This window comes from Leptonychotes weddellii, chromosome 16 (assembly GCF_054177405.1).
Source record: "Leptonychotes weddellii isolate Sample4059 chromosome 16, ASM5417740v2, whole genome shotgun sequence".
Taxonomy (NCBI): domain Eukaryota; kingdom Metazoa; phylum Chordata; class Mammalia; order Carnivora; family Phocidae; genus Leptonychotes; species Leptonychotes weddellii.
In genome coordinates this window covers 41,026,849-41,044,392 of record NC_138384.1, presented here as the reverse complement: position 1 = coordinate 41,044,392, position 17,544 = coordinate 41,026,849, and the positions used below count along the sequence as shown (strand labels likewise).

Here is a 17,544-nt window from a genome sequence, read left to right as displayed (position 1 = left end):
GTCTCCCCCCCCCCCGCTCCTTTAACTTCTCTGTCTCTCCCTCTCTTCACACTGTTCATTTCTTTTCTGTTTTCTGTCCCCGTGGCAAGGCCCGACTGTGCGCTGCGTCCTGCCTGACCCTCCTGCACCTCCGGCCTCCCAGCGGCCCCCTCGTCGGCGGTGGCGTCGAGCCTGTAGAGACTGTTAGCCGCCCTCAAGCCCGGGCTGGAGGGACCTCCCCTGACCCTGGGCTGCAGCGGGGGCACTTCTGTTTTCCTGCCCTGGGCACCTTTTCCTCTGAAAGCCCGTGGTGGGTGGTGGGCAAGGATCGCCGGGAAGGGAGGCCAGTACCAAGAGAGAAAGAGAAGAAAACAGCTGTTTTAATATATTTTTGTGACTTTCAAACTGTTTCCCTCCCCTCCTTCAGGGTGAGTCACAGGGTTGTTTTTCACACGAAGCACAATGTAGGTGGGGGTGCCAACGAAGGGTTGGGCTCTGTCCATGAAGGTCAAGGCTCCACGTGGGCCATGTCTTTGCTGCAGGGAGTAATGGTCACGGTCACCGTTCAGGTGGACTTCCTCTTCCCCTCACCCAGCTCCTCTTCCGCCACTGTGTCCTCCCCCTCCGTATAATTTACCTGTTTCTGCCACTCTGCCTGTTGGTGGCTTTCCAAGCTGCAGGCTCCCTTGTGAGGCAGCAGGTTCCTGTTGATCTGATCATACACCTGCTCGATGCTGCACAGCCCCTTACTCTGTGCCAGGCCTGTTCTAGGAGCTGGGGATCCGTTGGGAGCAAGGCAGACAAGCCCCTGCCTGCGTGGCTGACCTCTCTAGCCAGGCAGACGGCGGTAGGGGGATCATGCTGTCGAAAGAATGGGAGGGAGGAGCAGAAGTGGCCAGGGTCTCTTCCGATGTTGGGGGTAAGGAGGCCTTTCAGAGGAGGCAAGGTTAAGGGCTGAGCTGGGAACGGTCAGAAGCGGCTGTGTGAGGTGCAGGAGGAGAGAGGGTCCAGGCAGGGGACACAGCCAGGGCAAAGGTCTGAGGTCGGAGGAGCAAGGAACACAAAGGCCGGGGGGGGGGGTGCTGGCCAGGGAGGGAGGGGCCTGCCACAGAGCACCCGTTGGGGCAGGTGGGCAGGGACCAGATGACCTGGGGCTTTGTGACCCGAGGTGAGGAATTCGGACATCTTCCAGAAGCCCTGAGAAGTTTGGGAGGGTTTAAAGCTGGCAAGCGATGGTCTGAGTTGCCTTTTATGAAGATGGCTTTGGCCCCCGTGAGGGGATAAATTGTGGGGAGGGCAGGGTTGGAGGCAGGGTGGCAGCCGTGCAGGAGCCGGGGCAAGGAAGGAAGGTGGCGTGGGGCGAAGCATGGGGAGGAGGGAGGCGCGGGCAGCGCAGATGGATGGGAAGTTGGGGTGCAGGGGGCGGGGAGCAGGGATCACCTAGAGGAGGGGCCGGAGCATCTAGCTGGTGCTGTTTGTGGAGACTAAGAGGTTGGGGAGGGAGGAGGCGAGGGCAGGAGGGCGCTGGGCTGCTGGGACTCAGAGGGGGTGGCACCTGGGCTGGGGACCCACAGCTTGGGGGAGCACTCAGGGAACTCTGTTCAAAGCCGAGGGCCTGGTGATACCAGCCGGAGAGGAGCATAGAGGCAGGAGAGGACCCAGAAGGGGATTGGGGGCCCTTTTCTCATTTAGAGAACAGAACTGATGTGATTAGCAAGGAATGGGCTGCAGTTTGGGAGACCTAAGAGCAGGTGAGGATGAGATGAGACTTCATCCATTTTTTTTTTTTAATGCGGTAAAATATACATGAGTGACCATTTTAACCATCTGTAAGGGCCCTGTCCAGTGGCATTAAGTACATTCCTGTTGCTGTATAACCATCACCACCATCCGTCGCCAGACCTGTGTCATCTTCCTGAGCCGATTGTCTGTTTATTTGTGGGTTTTGAGTCCTGTCACGTCGGGGGGCTGCTGTGTGTTGGGCAGTGGGCCGAGCACGGGGCCCGGGGTGTGAAGGGCTGGGCGTCGCTGTGAGGGCTGGTGGTAGGGCCCAGGCGAGGCCCGTGGGGCACTGCGTGAGGTCAGGCCTCTGGAGGGCAGCGGACGTGGACAGTGGTGATTCCGGAGGCTGCCCCTTCGTGGTGGTGGTGCCCCAAGGAGGGGCTCGCACGCCTCCGCACTTTCCTTGCTGCTCTTCAACTCTGTGTTACTAAATTTAAGAGCCCTGGGTAATTTCTTTTTTTTTTTTTAAAGATTTTATTTATTGAGAGAGAGAGAGAGAGAAACAGCATGACAGGGGAGAGGGTCAGAGGAGAAGCAGGCTCCCTGATGAGCCGGGAGCCCGATGTGGGACTCGATCCCAGGACTCTGGAATCATGACCCGACCTGAAGGCAGTCGCCCAACCAACTGGGCCACCCAGGCGCCCCCCTGGGTAGCTTCTTCATGTTTAAAGATGTAAAAACACGAATAGCTCACTTAACCATGAAAGGCTCACCTGCGTGAGGGAAGTCAGGTCACTGTTGCTCTTTACGGACACCCAGAGGGGAGTGCAGTGCCCAAGGTGTCACCCCGCTGACCGGCAGCCTTGCCCCTTGACCCCTGCCCTGTGCTGTCTCGAATGCAGTTTAAAACAAGGACCTTTTGGAAAGACGAGGGTGCGGTCCTAGGTTAGGGGTTTTGGATTTTCTAGAGTTATCTACATGTACATGTTCCCCCCCGCCGCATCAACTTGCCGTAGGAAGCATTTACAGATTTGGGACGCTGCAGGCCTTGAGAGTCACGCCCCATCCTGCCACCGTCTGCTGGCTGGACCGGACCAGACACCTCCCGTGCCTCAGAATCCCTGCCATTTGATTTGGCGATGCCCCCACACCAACCTCCACATCTGTGACCCACAGCAGTGCGTTATTGTTCCTCTGGTTGTATTAAATATTTTTGAGCTATTATACATTCACATGGTTCAAAATGCAAAAGATACAAAAAGCTTTATGGTGAGAAGTTCCTTCCTGAGTCTCCTAGCCCCCCAGTCCCCTCCTCAGAGGCCACCAGTATCTCCAGTATCTTGAGGAACCCTTCCAGAGATGTGTTTATGGTGTGTGTGCTTTGCAGACAGACAGTCAGACAGACACACACACACACTCCTACAGGCATACAGACAGAGGAAGATAATAGTAACACATATATAAGCACACACGTATATTTACTTAACCAGCCCTTTCTGGAAGGGAACTCAGGTTGCTTCCAGTCTCTGGCTATTACAAGCAGTACTTCAATGGATAGATAACCTTGTTGCATGTGGGGTCAGTTCAGAATTCCAATTATGTCACTTCAGTGCAAATACTCGTATTGGGTCAATAGCAAATCCGAACCAGGCTCTCCTCCGAGATCATTGGCATTCTCCAGATGATTCATTCATAACACTTGTCGCCCCATTCCAAAAGGGACTTCAGAGCCATTGGACTCTTGTAGCTGGAGACCCCCGGAGGGACCAGGTTGGGGAATGCTGAGAGCTAACACCACATCTTTGTGCCAGGAAGTACTAAGGCTCTGTGAAGTCAGCCGACTTACCGAGTCCTCCGGGAAAGGGCAGCAGCATGAAGTTCAGGGGCTTCCTATTCTCATCCCATGAACAGATGTGAACTGCAGGTACAGTGGGCCTAGGGCTCATGGTAAATCAGAGAGCCAGATCTGAGCCAGCCCCGGGGGGACAATTCTGTTTGGATGGTGATCTTGGGATGAGGCCACCTCCTCTGGTCGCTCACATCAGGGAACTTTGGGTGCTTGTGATAGGCAGCCCCACTGCCCCTCCCTCCAGTGTCTCAGCCTGGTGCCGTCCGGATGGGCCAGGCTTTGGGCTGTGACCACCTCGATCCCTCCTTTCCCTCCTTTGGGGATCTGAGCTGACTTAGTTTGGTGAGTCCTGCTTCTATACACCCGCCTCTGACGGTCTGATGTTCACCTACACTGAACTTTACCTGCTTTGTGAACGCCGGGTCCTCCGCAAACTTCAAAGCCTGAGCCAGCTGGCAAGTGGCAGGACTGGGTCTGATGCCAGGGCCAGGAGCCTCGCCTTTTTACATTTGTGTTTTAAGACTTTATTTTCTGGACTTCATTTTGTAGAACAATGTCAGGCCTACAGAAGTACACATAGGATAGAGCTCCCATATACCCCACATCCAGTTTTCCTTATTATTAGTATCTTACAGTATTGTGATTCATTCATTACAACGAATGAACCAATGTTGATGTCGTGAATGTTAAAGCCCATCGTTATTCAGATTTCCTTAGCTTCTTCCTTAGTTTTAATATATTTTTCTGTTCCAGGAGCCCATGTTACATTTGTGTTGTCCAGCATTTGTGTAGACACATAGGGAGTTGTCATGCCTCCTTAGGCCCCTCTTGGTTGTGAGGTGATGGTCTTGACGGTTTTGAAGAATACTGGGCAATCTCTATTAGAGATGGTCCCTCCGTTGGAATTTGCCTTTCTCGTTATTAGACCAGGGTTACGTGTTTTTCAGAGGAAGAGCTCAGAGGTAAAGTGGCATTTTAACCCAGCATGTCTAGGGTACGTACTCTCCACAGGATGGATCCCTGTTGATGCTAACCTTGATTACCTGGCTTGATTGCCTGCTGTTTGCCAGACTTCTCCACTGTCACGTTCCTCTCCCTTTCCGTACTGAACTCTTGGAACGGAAGTCAGTCACTCCGTTAAGCCCACACCTAAGGAGCACGGAGCTTATGTTTCACCTCCTTGAGGGCAAAGTACTGGCATAAATTCTAAATAAATCTGGGAATTCTTCTGCAAGGGAGATGCGTCTCTTTTCTCTATTTAACTTATTCAATCATTTTCTTTTCATCAGTAGGGACTCTTGGGTACTTATTTTATATTTTGGGTCATATCCAGTACTACTTGATTTATTTTGTTATTCACGTTATTCTAGCTTTGGCATTTGGGGACTCTTGCAGTTGGCTCCTGGGTCCTTTGACCGACTTCCATTATTGGGGGGTGGGTGTTTTTGTGTTTTTATTTTTAGGATTCTGTACTTTCTGGCACTGCAGATACTCCAGGCTCATCTTGTATACTTCCTGCCCTGGTTCTAGAGCCCACCATTTCTCCAAGGAGCCCCAGCTTATTTTATTTAGAACGGTGACTGAGAATCGAAACCCAGATCTAGGCATGAGATGAGCTCGTTGCCACTGGGGCAACACCTCCTTTTTAAGAAATGCAATCTTAATATGGGACCCCAATATATATCAAGCATGTTCAAAATAGGAAAGCAAGAATGTATTAGTGTACATTTCAATGTTTATTTGGATCAATTCATGCAAACAGTAAAAAAATCAAAGGTACAGGGGGTGCCTGGGTGGCTCAGTCGGTTAAGCCACTGCCTTCGGCTCAGGTCATGATCCCAGGGTCCTGGGATTGAGCCCCGCATCGGGCTCCTTGCTCAGCAGGGAGCCTGCTTCTCCCTCTCTTCCCCACTCATGTTCTCTCTTGCTATCTCTCTCTCTCTCAAATAAATAAATAAATAAAATCTTAAAAAAAAATCAAAGGTACAAAAGACATATACAATAAGACTGTTTTGTGCTCAGGAGATTGGCAAAACATTTAAAGTCCCCAGTGTTGGGGAAGATTTGGAGTGATGGGAGTGTGGTACACTGCTTTAGGAGTGTCAGTTGGTAGCAACCGTTTTGGAAAATAATTTGGTAGGTTGTAGTGTAATTGAAGATGTGATACTCCCCAACCCGGCCATTACCATGCTGGAGAAACTTACACGTGCATACAGAGACATGTACATAAGAGTGTTCATAGGATCACTGTTTGTAATAGCATTAACTTGGAAGCAAACCCAGCTGTCCCTCAACTGGAGAATGGACGCAACAGGGCCTCGTTGTTCCAATTATCTAATGCACAATGAATTGCCTCAAAACTTACTGGCTTAAATCAATAGTTATTACCTCTTGTACTTCTGGGGGTTGACTGGGCTCAGTTAGACTGTGTCACTTGGGGGCTCTCTTGTGGTTGCAGTAAGATATCGGCTGGGGCCAATGTCCTCTTGAATGCTTCCCCAGTCGTTCGGTGGTTAACCCTGCCACTTAGCTCAGACCTCAGCTTGGGCTATCAGCCAGAATGCCTACATATGGCTTCTGCACGTGGCCTGGGCTTCCTCACAACACAGTGGCTGGGTTCCAACAGCGTGCTGCTCAAGAGAGCCAGGGAAGACCATATTGCCTGTTCTAAGCTAGCATTGGAAGTCACGTTGCTTCACTTCTGCCCAGATTCGAGGGGACGGGACCATAGACCCTGCCTCTCAATGACAGAAATGTCAGTGTCTCCTGGGAAGAAGAGCGTGGGGGGATGAGAGATGGTTTTGTGGCCATCTGGGCAAATTACCCATCAATATCGGATGTACTGTATGGTGTACTGGATGCGATATATTGTACATCAATGAAATGAACTAGTGTCGCACGTATCAATATGAATAAAGCAAAAACATTTGAGTGCAACAAGCAAATTGCAGACAAATACGTGTAGTTTTAAAATATGCAAACTATTTACTACTTAAATATTTATTAAGAATTTAATCACTTTACTATTTAAAATGTAGCAAATGTATGAAATGCATAGGAAAGATACACTCCAAATGTGGGGTAATGGTTCCCTCCAGGAGGGGGGTGGGATGTGATTGGAGAGGGCATGAAAAGATTCAACAGTCTAGGAATGGTGGGGGTGCCTGGCTGGCTCAGGCGGTAGGGCGCGCGACTCTTGATCATGGGGTCGTGAGTTTGAGCCCCACACTGGGTGTAGAAATTACTTAAAAATTAAAAACCTCCCAACAGCATAGGCATGGTTTTTAAAGCTGGGCAGTGGGCACACAGGTGTTCATTGTATTATTCTTTATGCTTTTTGGTATCTCTTAACAATTAAAAACAATTCTGGGACGCCTGGTTGGCTCAGTCGGTTAAGCGTCTGCCTTCAGCTCAGGTCATGATCCCAGGGTCCTGGGATCGAGTTCCGCATCGGGCTCCCTGCTCCGCGGGGAGCCTGCTTCTCCCTCTGCCTCTGCCTCTCTCTCTCTCTCTGTCTCTCATGAATAAATAAATAAAATCTTTAAAAAAAAAACAAAAACAATTCTAAAACAATTAAAAAACACATAGACACACAAACTTTATTGAGATAGAATTCACATATCCATTCACTCGTTTAAAGCACACAATTCAGTGGCTGTTAGTTATTCACAGAGTTGTGTATCTATCACTAGACTTTTAGGATTTTTTCGTTACCCCAGAGAGAAACCCCCTCCCCCTTAACCATCTTTCCTCAAGTCCTCCCATAGTCTGCCCCCCGCTCCAAGCCCTGGGCAACCACTAATCTGTCTCTATAGAATTTGCCTTTTCTAAACATTTCATATAAATGGAATCATACAGTATGTGGCCTTCTGTGTCTGACTTCTTTCACTTAGCATGTTTCTGAGGTCCGTCCATGTGATGCCATAGATCTTCCATAGTACTTCATTTTTCCAAAATTGATGAATAATGTTGCAGTGTGTGGATTTTTCACATTTTGTTTGTCAAGGTGATGGACATGTTGGTTGTTGCTACTTTTTGGCCATTATGAATTAATACTGCTCTGAACACCCGTGGACAGGTGTTTGTGTGGACATGTTTTCAGTTCTCCTGGGTTTGTACCTAGGAGTTGAGTTGTTGGGCTGTACGTCGATTTTATTTTAACCCTTTGAGGAACTGCTGGACTGTTTTCCAAAGCGGTTGTGCCACTTTACATTTCCACCAGTGGTGTACGGGGTTCTAATTTCTCCACATGCTCACCCCCCACATTGTCTTTTTGATTGTGGCCATCCTAGTGGGTGTGAAATGATACCATTTTATTGTGGCTTTGATTTGCATTTCCCTGATGGCCAGTGATGTTAAATGCCTTTTAATGTGCTTATTGGAAAGAGCGTCCTTTTCAAGTAGCTGCATGGTGTCCCCTTGTGTGGATGCACCTTGAGATACTGAACCAATCTCTTACTGGGGAACCTAGTGGTTTCCAGGTCTTTCTATCACAGACAGTGCCTCTTGTGTCCACCACATTTTGCTTATGTGTGGACGTATGCATTGGGCAGATACCTAGGAGTTAGATTGCAGGGGCAAAGGGACTGTACCTATGTTTTACAAGTTTGAATTTATGTTACAAGTAAATATAGAGAATAATGAGATTTGTTTGAGGAATAGTCTAATTTTTCCACCCAGGCTAATGGCTAGCAGGTTCATGCACCTCCGAATCAGCAGCCACTTGATTTCCCAATTTTATCTTGGCTAAACCTTGCATAATTCAAGACTGACTTTGGCATAGACTTGACTACCAAGTTGAGGCAGGGGTTCAGAGCACATAAACCTACCTTCATTGCTTCAAAGCTTTTCCCTAAAGCTGCCTTTTCTGGCCTCTCACACTGAGTGCAGTGCTTGTTCCTAAATGACCAGTATAGCGTATCGTGGCCATCGTTTGGCCTTCCTGATGGTCTGTTATGGTTAAAATGCATGAGCTCTGTAGCTGCATGATCTTGGGCGGGTTACTCAGCCTCTCTGGGCTTGTTTCTTCTACAATAAGATGGGAGTAATGGTAGCATCCACCTCACAGGATGATTGTGAAGGGCTTCACAGTGCCTGGCACAGTGTTGTCATCTAATTTTATCTCTGAAATTGATGATTTTCAGGGAGGATTTTCAGCACCAACACTTAAAGAACTCTTTCATGACATTCTCATTGGCTACAAAAAGAGATTTTTGGGTAACTATTATTTTTAGAAGATTTTATTTATTTATTTGACAGAGAGAGACACAGCAAGAGAGGGAACACAAGCAGGGGGAGTGGGAGAGGGAGAAGCAGGCTTCCTGATGTGGGGCTCAATTCCAGGACTGTAGGATCATGACCTGAGCCAAAGGCAGACGCTTAACGACTGAGCCACCCAGGCACCCCGGTAACTATTTATTTTAATATGACTGTAAGCTTCAGGCGCCTGGGTGGCTCAGTCGGTTAGGCTTCCCACTCTTGGTTTCAGCTCAGGTCATGATTTGAGGGCCCAGATTTGAGAAACAGAAAGTCACATTTTATGCTGAAGCATATGGATTTGAAACAGTGATCTCAGGGTTGTGAGATTGAGCCCCATGTCAGGCTCTGCCCTGGGCATGGAGCCTGCTTGGGATTCTCTCTCTCTCTCTGCCCCCCCCCCCCAGCTTGTGCACGCTCTCTCTCTCTCTCTCAAAAATAATATAATTGTAAACTTCTAGAAAAGTAGCAAGAATGGTACAAGGGGTTTCTCACGTCTGAGATCAAGACCTGAGCCAAAATCAAGAGTCTGATGCTCAACCAACTGAGCCACCCAGGCACCCCTGATTTCTGTATGTTATTTATCCAGATTTGCTAACTGTCTGCTCCATTTGTCTTATTGTTCCCTCTTCCCTGTCCCCTTCTCCATGAGCGCATGCGCATACACACACGCATATGCACACACATATATGTGTTTTGAACCATTTGAAAGTTAAGTTGAAGAACATCATGCCCCTTAACCTCATAATACTTCAGTGTGTACTTCCTGAAAACAAGAACATTCTCTTCCATAAGCACAGTGTAACTATCAAAACCTAGACATTTAACATACAGTATTCCTCTAAACACCAGTTCATCCTTCAATTTCATCAACTGTCCCAATAATGTTCCTTATGGCCATCCCCCCCCCCCCCCCGCCTCCCGGCTCACAGTCCAATTCTGGATCACGTGTTCCATTTAGGTGTCATGCCAGCTTCCTTACACACAACGTTTAAGTAACAGCACAAAGTTCCCTCCACTGGCTCAGGGAAGGCTTGATGCCTGCAAGTCAGCCTGCGTTCCCCTGGAGATGGCCAGTTCATATTGCGCCATCTTGTGGCAACAGCAGGAATAGTTTATAAACCACTGAGCCGGGCAGCTGTGAAGGATTGAGAACCTAAAAAAAATTAGGTGAAGGGCGCCTGGGTGGTTCAGTCGGTTAAGCGTCTGCCTTCGGCTCAGGTCATGATCCCAGGGTCCTGGGATCGAGCCCCGTATCGGGCTCCCTGCTCGCCGGGAGGCCTGCTTCTCCCTCTCCCTCTCCCCCTACTTGTGTTCCCTCTCTCGCTGTGTCTGTCTCTGTCAGATAAATAAATAAAATCTTTAAAAAAAAAATTAGGTGACATTCATATTATCTCAATTTTTCTTAATAATGTAGGAAACTCTGTTTTAAGTATTTCACTGTTTCAAATCCATATGCTTCAGCATAAAGTGTGACTTTCTGTTTCTCAAATCTGGGCCCATACATGTAAAGTCCAGTGCTTTGTATAAAAGTGAGGGCTTGGCCTGAGACATCTGTGGGAATGGATCTGGCCATCACAACATTCTGGCAGCGTGGTATTTGGTAAGAGGCTTCTCCTCCTTGGGCCTATGTTTATTCCTGCAAAATAAACCTTACAGAGCCTTCTACCTGCAGAATCATTTAACGTCATGGGTATAGTTCCTAGCAATGTCCCTGATATGTGGGAATTCACTAATAAATGTTCAGAGATTATTATTATTTGTTCAACTTTTTGAGAGTGGACAAGTACAAACCTGAAGTAAAATTCACCCCCACCGCTTTTAAAAATATATATTTTATTTATTTATTATTTGAGAGAGAGAGAGTGAGAGCATGCGCAGTGAGGAGGGGGGCAGAGGGAGAGGGAGAAGCAGACTCCCCACTGAGCAGGGAGCCTGATGCGAGGCTCCATCCCACGACCCCGGAGATCATGACCTGAGCCAAAGGCAGACGCTTAACCAACTGAGCCACCTAGGCGGCCCTGAATGTGGTTTTGACTAAAAAGGTTAAAGCTACTAGGGCGAGGGTCTCAGTTGGTTAAGCATCTGCCTTCAGCTCAGGTCATGATCTCAGGGTCCTGGAATCAAGCCCCACATCGGGCTCCCTGCTCAGGGAGGAGTCTGCTTCTTCCTCTGCCTCTCCCCACCGCTTGTGCTCTCTCTCAAATAAATAAAATCTTAAAAAAAACCCCAAACAAACAAAACCACATTCAGTCAACAACTATTCATTGACCCGCAAGTCCTAACTGTGTGCCGGGCATTGTTCTAGTGGGTGGGAATACAGTGGTGCCCACCCAAGACAAGGTCTTCACCCTCATGGGCAAATTTATATTCTGGTTTGGGGGAAGACAGCTACAACATCAACAACAAAAATATTCTTTTTTTTTCTTTTTTTAACAAAAATATTCTTTAGCGTTAAGTGCTAGGTCAGGAATTCAAATGTATTCAGAACTAGTAACAGTGTGGCTCTTTTGGGTTTGGGGTGGGCAAGGAAAGACTCTAAGGACGTGAGATTTGAACTCAATTCTGAAAGACAAGAAAGAGCTTGTCATGCAAAGATCAGGATCAGGGAGGTAAATAGTCCAGGCAAAGGGAACAGCAAGTGAAACGGCCCCAGGGTGGGAACAAGCTTGTATTTTTGGGAGGGGCAGAGGTTAGTGTGTCCAGAACATGGTGGTCAAGGGCAAGAGGAGCTTGAGATAAAATTAGAAAGATAAGCAGGGGCAGCTCCCGTGAGGGCCCTGAAGGCTATGATGAGGCTTTTAGCTTTTATTCCACATGTGATGGGAAGCCATCTATGTATTCAGAGCAGATGGAAAGTGTTTGATCTTACCAAGAGTAGAAAAAGCTTCATCCCAAGGTCTGCCTACAAGAGCGTTAGCCTCTCGTGACCACGTCAATGTTTTGGGAATCTCCGATGTGTTAAAAAGTTGAATGTGCACGACGCATGGTGTCTTCCATGTACAATTTTTGAAACAGAAACATATTGTATAAAAAGGAAACTAGAACCAACATTTACAGAATCCCTGAGGCTCATCTGTACTTCTGTCGAACCCTTAAATTTACTCTAAAAGGATCTTCCCAAACAGTAGCATCTGGGTTGGGGCCTTAGTAAACTTCTGGCTGGGGAGTCAAAGATATTTCAACATTTCTGTGGGACATGGGAAACTCTCTTAAATAAAAACTTTTTTTTTTTTTTTAAGTTCCAGACTTCTTTGAGAATCGGATCAATGCTATGGACTTTCTCCCCCCCGAAAATGCTCTGCTTAGGATGAAGAAGGGGGTAAATCTGAGTCCTCCTGCTTGTATCTCCTGACTGCCCGGGTGGCAGAGAGGGTTCCTCCTCCCCATGGCCAGCTTCACTACTGCCACAGACCCCCCCAGACCTTGTGCGGATGGAGTGGAAGCTCCCTGTTTGCAGCTACTAAGAGGTTCTTTTTTTTTTTTTTTTTTTAAGATTTTATTCATTCATTGGAGAGAGAGCGCACAAGCGGGGGGGGGGTGGGTGTGTGGCAGAGAGAGAAACAGGCTCCCCACTGAGCAGGGAGCCCATGTGGGGCTCGATCCCAGGACCCCGGGATCATGACCCAAGCCGAAGGCAGCCGCTTAACCCACTGAGCCATCCAGACGCCCCTAAGAGGTTCTTTTTTTTTTTTTTAAGATTTTATTTATTTATTTGACAGAGACAGCAAGAGAGGGAACACAAGCAGGGGGAGTGGGAGAGGGAGAAGCAGGCTCCCCTGAGCAGGGAGCCCGATGCAGGGCTCAATCCCAGGATCCTGGGATCATGACCTGAGCCGAAGGCAGACGCTTAACGACTGAGCCACTCAGGCGCCCGCCCCTAAGAGGTTCCTGATGGTTGGTCCATGCAACGTGTCCAGTCACCACTGGGAGCCCCATCTCAGACAAGGTTTGAAATATATTCTAGGGCCTGACTTCTGCTCCGTGGCGACAGAAGGGTATTTTGAGGAGATGCCCTCTCCGCCCATCAGGGAAGGATTCTTAATCATTCTTTCTGAATCAAGAGGCCTTTGGGCAACCTTCCGATGAGAAGCTATTGGCCCATCTCCGCAGAAGTGCGTGTGTAGTTCATCTTTACAGTTATAGGCAGGGCATTTGCAGAATTGATTAGAAGGTATAGAACAATTTGAGGTTTTAGGGAGTTTTCTCCTCAATCACCTTTGTTTTGGAAATTGAGGGACTGAGGCTCCCAAGTGATAATTAAGTGGTCTGCCGGGGCAGAAACAGGGCTATGACTTCCCATTTTCCAGCAAGATATGAATTCAAAGCACAGACTCTTGTATCAGACGGCTTGGGTTCAAATCCTATCTTACCCCTAATGTGTCCTGGGACCTCGAGCAAGCTCCTTAAGTACTGTTGTACCTGACCTCCAAGATGGTGTTGATGGCAACAGGATAGCCTTGGTGGGACTGTGTCAAGAACAGAATCTGGCCTGTAACAATTGCTAAGTCAATTCTATTGATACTATTTTGCAATGAGAGAAGTGAAGTTATTTTGACACAGGAAAGGCAGGCCTATCTCCAAAGCCAGTGAGTGTTGTTCACCCTCAGGCTAGTGTTTTTTAAACTGCAAGGCATGACCCTTTAGTGGGTCAGAAAATCAGTTTAGCAGGGCCTCGAACAGCACTGGGGGGAAAAAAAATCTGAGTGCATGATACATACCAGTAAATAGTATTTGATGACACTTTCATACAGGTATATATGTACATAGGTAAGTATACCTATGTGTGTACTAGGTCTTAGGTTGAAAGCCATTATCCTTGACCACTGGTGCCCCACAGAATTTATACACAAGCACACGGGAGGTTTCAGTGAGATCTCTATGTGTTGTAATCCATCCTGGGACGGGCAGATATTCCAGTTAACTCGGGAAGACTCGGAAATAGGGGAATGGGCAATGAACTGTTCAGCACAGAAGGGAGCAAAGAGGGTAGGCCACAGTGACATTGAGTCTAGATTAGAGCGGAAAGGACTAGTTCTTGAAACAAATATTCCCCAAGAGCATATTCTGTGCCAAGACTTTTGCTGGGCAGTGTTAGCTACACAGTGACGATTGAGGCAGTCCTGGTCTTTTCCCTCGTGGGGCTCTGAGACAGACCTGTCACCAGACAGTAAGAGACTAAAATGATCAGGGCTTGGGTGGGGGAGGTATTGGCAGGTTATCAACACTGTGTTGGGGGAAGCCCATGAGTAAGGGATACAGAGCAGCAAGTTCCAAGCTGGAAACCCATTAGCTAAGGTCTAGTTCCAGTATTAAGTTTACCTCTGAGGAAACTAAGGCCCACCTCTGAGCTGGATTGCCTGCGTCACTCTCACAGACTTACGTGGAATTAGGGTTCTTCAACTCCTAGCTAGGGCTTCTAGAAGTATGCCCTAACCAATGCATACCTGCCAAGCTCTGTGGAACACTGGAACCCAAATTCAGAAGGCAGCAAGCCCGACCCAACCTTTGAGAGAGAAGGACTGGGAGACAGATGCCTAGGACACTAGCTGACAAGTGGACCACGATCTCTGCAAAGCTCTTTCTTTTTTTTGTTTTGAAGATTTTATTTATTTATTTGACAGAGAGACACACAGCGAGAGAGGGGACACAAGCAGGGGGAGTGGGAAAGGGAGAAGCAGGCTTCCTGCAGAGCAGGGAGCCCGATGCGGGGCTCGATCCCAGGACTCTGGGATTACGACCTGAGCCCACGGCGGACGCTAAACGACTGAGCCACCCAGGCGCCCCTGCAAAACTCTTTTCTTACAAGGCGATCTTAAAGCCTTTTTAGAACCAAGTTACCCCGTTAAAAAAAGTTATATCCCTATTTAATTGCACATATATGATAGGTAGGATTAATATTTTGGAGTCCCAGAGTGTCTAATTGCTATAAACTGCTCTATTTACATAAAAAAGTCCAATAGCCCAGTGACGCAACTCTGTTTCCATTTTGCAGATTTGGACACACAGGCACAGAAGACGGTGAAGTCTTCTGTCTACTATCACCAGCAAGGAAATGCAAAGCTGGGTTTGTGAGGCTTCAGAGCCTGTGCTCGCAGTGACGGGACACAGTGAAAAGACAACTCTCATAAACCCCGCTCCAGGGCTCTTTAAGAGCCTCGGAACCGAAGGGAAAGGCGAGATCACAGTAAAGCGAGATCAAAGCGTATGTAAATAAGGACCAGGGGCTGCCGGGAAGTACCACTGCGGCGAGCCTTTAGGGAAAGCGGGCGTCAGAGTCCTGCTGCGCCTGCGCAATCGCGTCTCTTCTTTCCGTCCGGCGCCTGCGCGTGGCACCTCGCTAGCCCACCTCGACCGAAACTTGCCTAAAGTACGCAGGCGTCCCGCTCTGAGTCAGCCTCTTGCCCTGCCTTCCGCCTGCGCTCTAGCGCTCTCCGAGTTCATCTCTCTCGCTCTTTTACGTCAGTTCCTGTTTGTGGCGGGAGAAGGCGGTATTTCCGGCCAGCGGGTGGGAGGGGGCGGTAAGCGGGGGCTGGGGGGGAGGGGGAGGGGGCGGGGGGGGCCGCGCCGCGCGAGCCGTTGGGCCTGGCTCGGAGAAGGCGTTGCCGCTGCTGCTGCAGTTGCCGGCGCCAGGAAACACAAGGAGCGGGACCAAGCGCGGCGTGGCGATGGGCGGGAATAGGGCCCCGCCGGAGAGGCTGGGCGGCCGCCGGTGACAGGTGAGTGCGCCAGCGCGTGTCCCCGGGCGCCTCCCCCAGCGATGGTCGCGTCCGGACCCCCCGCAGTGCGGCGTCGGGCCGTACCACCAGTGCCTGCCGGGCGGGGACCGCCGTCCTCGAGCCCCCCCTTCCGGGACTGAGTGGGGGCGGCTGCGCGGGGGCGGTCGGACTACGCCTGAGGGGCCGGGGGCGGGGGCGGCTGGCCGTACCATTGAGGCGGCGCGGGGGGGGGCACACCAAAGTGCGGGGACCGAACCACTGAGGAGCTGCGGACTGAACCAGTGGGATGGGAAGGGAGCGCCCGCCCGGTGTGCGAGAGCTGAGCCATGGCGGGGTGGGGGGGGGGGCGGAGGAGCGGCGCGCGCCTTTCGAAGTGTAGGGGCTGTACCTATTCGGGGCTGTGGGAGCTTTTCCTCTAGCGTGTTTAGGGCGGTGGGGGGCTGCTGCGGAGGGAGCTGTACCAAGTGCGGCCCGGGTAGCGCCGTGTGGGTTATACCATTGAGGTGCTGGGGGGGGCATCCTGAGAGCGTGGAGGAGCGCTGTATCAAAGGAGGAGGCTTGTGATGTTTATAATCTTTGAGGGACGCGCGGGGGTGAGGGGGGCAGGCCCCAGTGGGTGTTCAGGGGAGTATTTTGGGAGGGCGGTAATGCGGAGTGTTGAGGAAGGGCTTTGCCTCCCGAGTTTGGTGGGTGGGGCTTGGGGGTTTACACTGAGCCGGAGGAGGGAGGGTCGCTATTGAACTTCTTAATGACTTTGAGGGGGAACTGGATGGTCGCTGGGATTGCTGTCTTTCCCACAACCTTTTCATATTATTAAACCTTATTTTAAGGGGTGTGGGGCACTGCTGCGGCAAATTCTTTGTTTCTATGGGCAGGAGATGTCTTAGAAGCCTCTGTTTGAAGTTTTCTGAGCTTTCGGCTCCATATTAGGGAGGGGAGGAGGTATTGAGCTAAGATTTGAGGAGCTGTGTCCCCTGGATCTGCTTAAGACTTAGGAGGAAGGAGTGTTTAAAGGGATACTTCTCTGCCAAGGGAAGGTGGCTGGGGACTTCTAGATCCTTGGGATTCTGAAGACCCTCTTCCTCTCTGCTTAGGCTCAGCGAGAGGGAGTAATCAGGTTGGTCCTCCATGGTCTGCCTTTCAACCTTGTCCTCTCTTCCCAATTCAGCCCTGGCCAGACCTTGCTTGGCGGTGGGTGCAGAGGAGCCAGGCACCAGTACAGATCATGGCAGTCTCCATCCCAGTCATGAGGCTGTTTGTGACTCCCCGGTTAGCTGTCCAGCCTCCTATCGTGTTTACGCTCCCCACCAGGCGATAACAGTTGGTCTCACCATTAGGCGACAATGAGGCTGAGTGCTGTTTTCCCAGCTGTTCCTCTCTGCACAGGCCAAGGGGACCTGGGTGGGGGTGCCCTGGCCCAACTCGAACCAGGGAGGAAGGTTTCTCTGGAGGACTTAGGGTAGCCAAAACCCCTACAGATCTAGTTTCTCAGTGTGGTCACTGGGTGAGTTCTTGGAGCCACTGCCCGGGCTCCCTAGGCCAGCTCATGACCTTGGCTTGCCCAGTAGCCTTTGCCCCGGGTCTGGAGTTCCCGGAGGGCTGGCTATAGTCCCTCATTGACCCAGCTAATGTGGGCTGGTGATGTGGTCAAAGGCTGGTCCACATCCTTGGCTTCCAAGCTGACTGGCTTCTCTGGTAGTGGTTCCTAGAGGTCCTTGAGTTTCTTCGAGACTGTGAGGCTCTAGAATTTTTCTCCACTAGGGGTTTGTTTCTCTGGTCTCTTTCTGCCAGCTTTTAGAGGGTTTGCCTGATGGGGTTAACAGCAGCAATAAAAACAATAATTGTGAGACTGATGGCTGACATTTATTGAGTGCGTTCTGTGTACCACACACTATTCAATGCTTCACATAGATTAATTTGCTGAATACATCCTAGAGCCGTAGGGACTGTTGCACGATCTCCGTGTTAGAAGGGGAAACTGAAGCACAGAGAGGCAGGTCATTTCCAGAGCTAGTGAAC

The 17,544-nt window shown here is 49.8% G+C and overlaps 2 protein-coding genes across 4 annotated transcripts in view; both read left to right on the top strand.

The window, feature by feature from the left end:
- C16H19orf47 (chromosome 16 C19orf47 homolog) overlaps nt 1–15,002 on the top strand; it is a 34,953-nt gene extending 19,951 nt beyond the window's left edge. For 2 of the 3 annotated variants that reach the window (XM_081806910.1, XM_081806911.1), the window contains exon 9: nt 90–384. In XM_081806910.1, coding sequence (XP_081663036.1) covers nt 90–187 — 98 coding nt within the window. In that variant the 3' untranslated portion in view covers nt 188–384. Of the gene's footprint in view, nt 1–89; nt 385–12,048; nt 12,277–14,801 lie in introns of those variants that run through there. The other variant, XR_014140919.1, reaches the window with a different exon arrangement.
- Nucleotides 15,003–15,359: 357 nt separating this feature from the next.
- AKT2 (AKT serine/threonine kinase 2) overlaps nt 15,360–17,544 on the top strand; it is a 47,035-nt gene continuing 44,850 nt past the window's right edge. The window contains exon 1 of the mRNA XM_081806905.1: nt 15,360–15,525. The gene's annotated coding sequence lies outside the window, so the exon portion shown is untranslated. The remainder of the gene's footprint in view (nt 15,526–17,544) is intronic.